The sequence below is a fragment of the Populus euphratica genome, unplaced genomic scaffold (genome assembly GCF_000495115.2).
Source record: "Populus euphratica unplaced genomic scaffold, PopEup_1.0 scaffold94.1, whole genome shotgun sequence".
NCBI lineage: Eukaryota > Viridiplantae > Streptophyta > Magnoliopsida > Malpighiales > Salicaceae > Populus > Populus euphratica.
The window spans coordinates 623,842-631,313 of NW_011499977.1; the positions used below are offsets into that span (position 1 = coordinate 623,842).

General features: G+C 31.0%; 1 protein-coding gene across 1 annotated transcript; it reads right to left on the reverse strand.

Annotated features, from left to right (window-relative positions):
* Positions 1–3,418: 3,418 nt before the first annotated feature.
* LOC105139612 (alpha carbonic anhydrase 7) lies at positions 3,419–6,543 on the reverse strand. Its single transcript, XM_011046112.1, is given in 9 exon segments — positions 3,419–3,505; positions 3,625–3,636; positions 3,638–3,682; positions 4,361–4,528; positions 4,597–4,699; positions 4,735–4,841; positions 5,063–5,280; positions 6,252–6,267; positions 6,511–6,543. Coding segments are annotated over 9 exon segments (789 nt in total).
* Positions 6,544–7,472: the final 929 nt, after the last annotated feature.

Consider the following 7,472-nt stretch of genomic DNA (forward strand, 5'->3'; position numbering starts at 1 on the left):
TTAAGGATTTAATTGTGAAAAAAATTAAAGTTTGATAACCAGTTAGGAGTTTGAATGAAGAAATTTAAAACCAAGGATTGAATTGTAAAAAGCATAAGACTTCAAAGGCTAAAATTGACCACCTCATGGATCAAATTGAAAAAAATTAAAAGTTTGATAATCAATTAAGGATCTAAATGCACAAATTAAAAACCAAAGACCAAGATAAAAATGGTGCTAAATTTTAGGTTGATGATTGAGTTTGGTAGAGGTGAAATTGCATAAAGAGTTTGGAAGGCAACATGAGTGCAATTAAAAGTAATTGGAAGAACATTGACTAAAATGAAACCTATTAGATTCCAAATTAAAAGCTTTAATTTATAGAGGTTTAATCTAGATGAGATGTTGTTCACCAATTATTCATCTCCTTTTTTGGTAGTTTTGGATGATTGAGTTGGCACCTTCCAAGAGCTCGTTATGGAGTTTGAAACCTACAAATGACACAATTTTTTTTTGGCAAATAAAAGAAGAACATCCCCTCTACACCTTCATTCCATGAAATTGAACATTTATATCTCAATTCTTCTATAGAAGTTTTTAATATCTTGTTCCTAATCAGTCATTACTATAATTTCAGATTTTAGACTAATCGAGTTGATATTGTTGGATAAATAAATGTGAAGTTACAAACTTCTAAAATAAACAAGGTTGGATCTAAATGAAATATATACACATTCTCTATCAACTTTAGGTGGTTTCCATTGATATTTACATTGGAGCTGCTTCCACAAAGCCTTAAAAGTGATCAACCAAGTCAGTCTAGATTATGACACTAATTTTTCGAAAGCTATCCATTTTTTATGTTTTTCAAAGGATCTTTATTAATGACTTTAAAACTTTCCTTTCAAAATGGGTCAAAAATAGCAAAATCATCAAGAACTTTTAAAATTAAAATTACCATTAGAAAACCAGCCTGATATAAAACTTTCAGCTTTTAACTTTTATCCAAAATTCTCCCATTTTAATCCAAGCGCTGAGATGAAACATATATTAGTAAATTACATATGCTCAACCAATTTTTTTCAAAGCATTCTTGTCACAACTCTGTAAAACAAGAATAAAAAAACAAACAGTTAAATCCTCACTTACCATTAACCTTTTTTTTTTTTTTTTTAATTAGAACAAAAAAAAACAAAAAATTCCTAAAACCCATGCAGAAATCAGAAAATTTCTGGAGAGGATTAAACCCTCCATTGAGCGCAGTAGGGTCAATGGTGTCAAAGAAGCAATCCAAGTGATGTCATTTAGTAATATCAAGCCCTTTTGAGTCTCCATTGACCAAACCGAACTCGAAGGCCTATTTCTCTCTGCATCTTCTTCTTTCTTTTCCAACTAAGCCTCTTTTGATTATGTTGCCAGAAAAGCTAATTAAGGGTTATGGGTTTTTTTTTTTGGTTAACTTGACAATTTATCTAAAGAAAAAGGAAGTATCTAGGCGTGCATATTTTATTCGCTAGGCTTTATTCCTTAATTTTTCAATCACCTGACCACATATATTTGCATCGTTTCAATAAAAGCACCTTATATATATATATCCTCAATTTTTTCTAACTTATGAGACTTGACTTAATATGTTCTTATATAATAGATAAGCTTTTAATTTGTTATTACATGGATATATAGGTGTTGCGCAAAACATTTGATATCTTTTCTAAGGCACTGGACCTCTCTCCTTCTTTAAAACAATTAAAAATATTTTCATAACCTCAAATTTATCCAAATATATAAATCTCTTATTTTAATATTATTAAAAACAACCCTTGCAGACACAGTTGCCTGATCAACTAGCCAAGATACCAAGTTACCAAGTTATTAGTTCAACTAGTTGTTTGCTGGTTCCACTAATGGTTTGCCGATTCATTTATTAAGTCATGGTAACCTAATTTCTTTTGTTATTCATCGATCAACCCGTATCTCGTCTCCTTCTTCGATCAATTCATGAAAGCAGTAGAAAATGTTTGAATTCTTCTAATCCAAACTAGCTAGTTACAACCTATAATTACAGCTTATTTCATTAATTAATATGCTATATCATCAATTCATGCAAACAAATTCAAAAAATCATCAATTATATCCAACTTTCTATTTAAAAAACCTTCTAACGAGGGAAATTAAATGGAAACAATCACTTTCCTAAAAACTTAAATTAATATAATTTTTTCGTTAGCAAGGATTAACATTAATGTTGGTTTTAAATGAATTTGTCAATTAACCATTTTTTTTTCTAATGCAAGTTACAAACCTAAAATATGATTTAATCCAACTTGTTGCATATTGAAATACTATTTCCTTATGAAAAGGTAAATCAAAATTGATTCATTTACAAGTGCAAAGAAATTAGCAATATAAGTAAGAGAGATGATTCTTTTTTATCTTTTATTTCTCATTTCTATTTATGATAATAATTGGGTGATTAGTATAATTAATTTACTTTTAAAAAATAATATTTATGTTTACATAGTTCAGTTATATATAAAAATAAATTGGATATGAAGAAATAATCACTTTAAAGTCATAGAAAAAAAAACCATATAATCAAACTCAAAATCTCTTTCCATTCCATTTTTTCAAAACTCAAAATGTTTCTTCGAATCTTCTATATATGTTGATACTTGATAATGCATTAACCATTAATTAAATAAGTTAATGTGCCATAATAAAAGTTAGAAATGACTACTCACAGTAGTTATATTAGTTTGACTCTTTAGAAAAGTGATTGATTTCCATTTAATTTCATAATAGAATTGATGGTTTTCTTGAATTTACTGATATAGGCTGATTACATAGCATATTAATTAAACTTCAACTGTAACTTGTATGATACAGCTTATTTACCATAAAATTTCTCATATATTTTTATTTTATTAGGGTAAATAAATTCAGGTTTTTATGTACACTTTATTACAAGATCATTTCACTTTATAGTATAATGAGTTTAATGGGCTTATTGAGACTCTAACCCAATACTATTTGAGATGGATTATTATTATAATTTGTTAAGATGTCAGTTGTTATATTAAGGTTTTAGCATATTTAATGGGTTGCAGTGATTTTATAGCTACAACTACTCAAGTGCCCGTGCTTCTTCATGAGCTGGACTCAAACATTTTTGTCAAAAAAAAAAAAAAACCTGCATCTATTGACGAAGCAGTATCCACCGTTAGGAAAACTTTAATTGTAAATAAAAAAAAATGAATTGTGTATTTAATAAAATGAATTATAAATTATAAGTACCAATCAATGTATAAAAACATTTCTAATGCTTACCAAAAACTGAGCCAATAATTAAAACAAAGATGAATATTAAGACATATTATTAATGGTCTGTCGAGTAAATAGTTATATTTTGAAAAGTAATTGAATGTAATCAGTGCTTAATCTAGTCATCTTTGACTTCTGGTATAAGAATTTTCACCGATCGATTATTAATTGGCTGTGTTGGCCTTGCATTAATGGTGTCTGAGTCCTGCAAAATGTTCATGGAATAATCAACAGTAGACAAAGCAATGAGAAATAATCAACATTCTGGGAACTAAATTCCCATATTTTATATTTGGAAAATTAAAGATAGGGTTTCAAACTCACATCATGAACAGCTAGCTATACGCAGCAATCTCACTTGTTCTCTTGTGGCTGTGCTCACCTGTCAGGATATATTACAGTCATATTTTATATTTGGAAAACAAGGTGTTGTTCAGTAACAATGAATGGAGCGAAAAGAATGAAAATAAAGTTTTATTCTTAATTTATAGGTGTTTATTTGAAAGGAATGAAGCAAGAAGAATGGTGAAAAGTGAGAATGAGATTATTTTTTTATATGAAAAAAAACTATATATATATATATATATTGTATATGCTTCTGCCATCTTTTATTATTATTTTTATTATTATTATTATTCCACCAGCGTTATCTTTTTAAAAATACATTATTGTTAATTTGTTACCACCGTTACGATAAATCAACTCGACAATTCTTATTACAATTATTATTAATAAGGTTATTTTTTTCATCTTAAGAACCAAACATTAGAAATTTAAAATTCTATCACGATTTCTTGCTACAATTTCAAACTCAATATATGAATTAAAACGTCATTTCAATTTCCTAATTTCGATAATTCTTAGCACATCACAAGCAAGACTTAACGATTATGATTGCTGTTTTTGGCAAGCAATGGATGAATAATGCTAAAACCTTTCGGGGACATTCAAGGTACAATTGATTCCGCTGATAATTAAGCAGTAAAAACGATGGCTCCAATATAGGTGATGGGCACAATCGTAGTTAATCCTAACGTATTTTATGACGGAAAATCGAAACCTTTCCAACAATGGTCCCCGGAACATTTTCAGTGCAAGGAGGAGTTGTTTGGGAGTCGATGTAGCTATAATAATATATGCTGCCAATCTTTATGCTCCTTGGATCAACTACACTCGCCGCTGTATCTTGTTCATTGGTGCCGGAAACCGATTTTAACGGTTCTGTCAGCTAAATAACGAAAAACATCATAAGAGAGAATCAAAGTGAATGATTTACGCGAAGTCAGATGAACATACTGATGACAGGAAAGAGTCTGGTCCTCCTATCATGTACATAATACCAACAACTGCAACCTTTCCATCCAGGTTTGCATGAACCATGTGTGCCTCTAAAGGTAGCCTATAGATAAATTGGCAAATTAGAGAACTGAATACCTCTTGCCATTGATTGTATGTTCAGAAGGTGAATGCCAGTGGCACTGCTGGAATACATATTCGGTTCCATTTATTTCAATGCTTCCTGCACCACCCTCCCATTTCAGCTGCGTCCACAAACAATGATCTGTTGATTTTTGATAGTATCTAGTTGCTTATAGGTAGATAAACGCATCTATGACATGGGTTTGCAAACAATCTTGCAACTAATTATAAATATAGCTGCAAGCCTGGAGAGATGGGATGATGATCATCTGTTGAAGTTGTATCAAGAGATGATAATTGAAAAGATGTTCTAATATTGTAGGTTCAAATCTTTCTTCCTTACCGTCATATCATGGCCTCTGTTCCTGAGAGAAGGATTTGCAGGCTTGTAACTTCTTTGGATTCTCCTCAAATGGGACGCTACGTCAACGCTGTTGTTCATCAGGTCAATAGGAGACTGCATTTATCCTTGGCTACATGCACCCCATTTAGGGTGAATCCTTCCCCACTGGGCAGGTCCCTTCACACCATTTGGATCATAACTAAATTCTGTCTCGTCCTCTTCACCACAACAAATGGAAAAAAAAATAAAATTTACCAACTTATAAATATAAATCAGTCGCACCTAGTAAATAGAAAAAATGCTCCCAACCCAAAAACCTCCCCTCTCCCCCGCAACCCAACCACCCCCTCTAAACATCCACAACACCCCCTTCTTCTCCCTGCTACATTGAACCTTTTGAAACCTTTGATTTACACAAACAACAACTGTAGAACTGTAGACAATGTGATTCTAGCCCTATCTACCTTGTCATCTTGTCAATGTCATCAATGACTACAACCATAACAACAAACACTTTCCTAACATAACTACCCCGCCCTCCGTCTCTTCTAAGTTTTATTTTGAACATTTTCCATCTCGGCTAAATTATGAAGAACTCAAAAAGGCTTTTTCAAAGATTGTCCTATCATCAACCTCTTTGTTTCCAAAAAAAACAAAAACAACACGAGGGAAACGGTTTGGTTTTGTATCTTTCTTCTCCCCTTTAAAAGAAATAGACCTTTGTGACAGTTTGAACCTCATACAGTCTAACTCTTTTAAAATCCATGCAAACCTAGCAAGATTTCAAACCCCTAAAGATTCCGGAAAAAAACCAGCCCTCACTGTAAAGCCAGAAACCAAAACCATGCCCAACTAGCCTTCAGAGACAACATGACCTTTGTTGAAGCTCTCTCGGTCAAAAACCATCATAAAAGACGATGGTGTATGAGTCTATACATGATGACAAGGAATAGCTTATGAGAAGTTTAGTCTGATTTATAGCTATAAAAGTGGACAATGCTCAATTGGAGCATATGGTTTTGAAAAATGTCAAACAGGCAATTGATTTTCTTATTCTAGAAGCAAGCCAAACAATTATCACCTTTATAAACAAAGAGTACATGGAGAAAGATCTGATAAACAATAGCTCTGCCTTGAAAAACTTCTTCTTTTGTCTCAAATCATGGAAGAGGAAAGAAAAGTTGTAGACGGATTTGTTTGGATGTCTATTTTGGGACTTTCTCTAATAAGATGAAACCGCAAATGCATTGAATCCACTGTGAAAGATGAGGCAAGATGATTGGATACGACATTACAAGTGTGAGCCAAGGTTCACTTATAAGAGTAAAGCTGCTGCTAAGCATAACCTCTTTTATGACTCTAAACAAATGATTTTCACTGATCCTAGACGGAGATGAATTTGATATATCAGTCATAAAAATGAAGCCATGTTTTAGTCCCCTGCTTACCATAATCAAATACTCAATAGATACATTAGGCATTGAAGAATCAGATGAAGAGACAATTAGTATTTAAAAATATATTTTTATTAGGGTTTTATATCATTTTGCATTTAAACTATCATTAGCTCCTTAACTAAAACATATTTTATAATAACAAGTTTAATATTATAAGATACTTTTAATTTATGGTAAATGTTTATCTTAAATGTAGGCCTATCATATAAATTAAGAGATTGATTGATGAGTTTAACTACTGAAAGTAAAAAGATAAAGAAAGGGTTAAGCTTAGGAAAGAGATGTTGGTTTAGTCCAAACTGAAACACTGTTCAATTATTAGGTTATATTTGGAGTTGTAAAACTAGGATTTGGATCTACTTTATATAGTTAGAAAGATAAGACATAGGCTTAAATTATTCATGGGAAGGTAAGACTCTATTCTGCTGTTGGGAAGTCCAAATCTTAGCAACAACAGAGAAGTCCGAATTTATCCTGCAGCCCAGACATTGTTCAGTGTTCAGCCTATATCTTGATTTCTAGAAGTCTAAATAACCTCAATTTTTTTCATGGGAAAGCAGAGACAATTTTCCAGAACTTTCATGATTCATATCTGTTTAAATTTTAATGTTAGCAATTATGTTTTGTTCAGACAAAAAGATAAGGATTGTCACCAAGTCAAAAGTTGGCCACCTACTCAACAATTAGTCAACAAAATAATAGTTCCTAATTTTAGCCTATAAAAGGAGGCATTTGTCATATATTTAGACATCTTGGTTTTCAGATCAAGATCATGTTCTTATTCTTTTTCTTTATATTTTTATAATGTTTAAGTTTTACTTTCATTAATCTCTTATTTATGCTTTTCATTTCCTTTCTTTTACATAGTTAATTTATATTTTATTTATGTTTTTATTTTATTTATTTATATTTATTTTATTTTATTATATTTAGTTAAACTTATTATGTTAAGG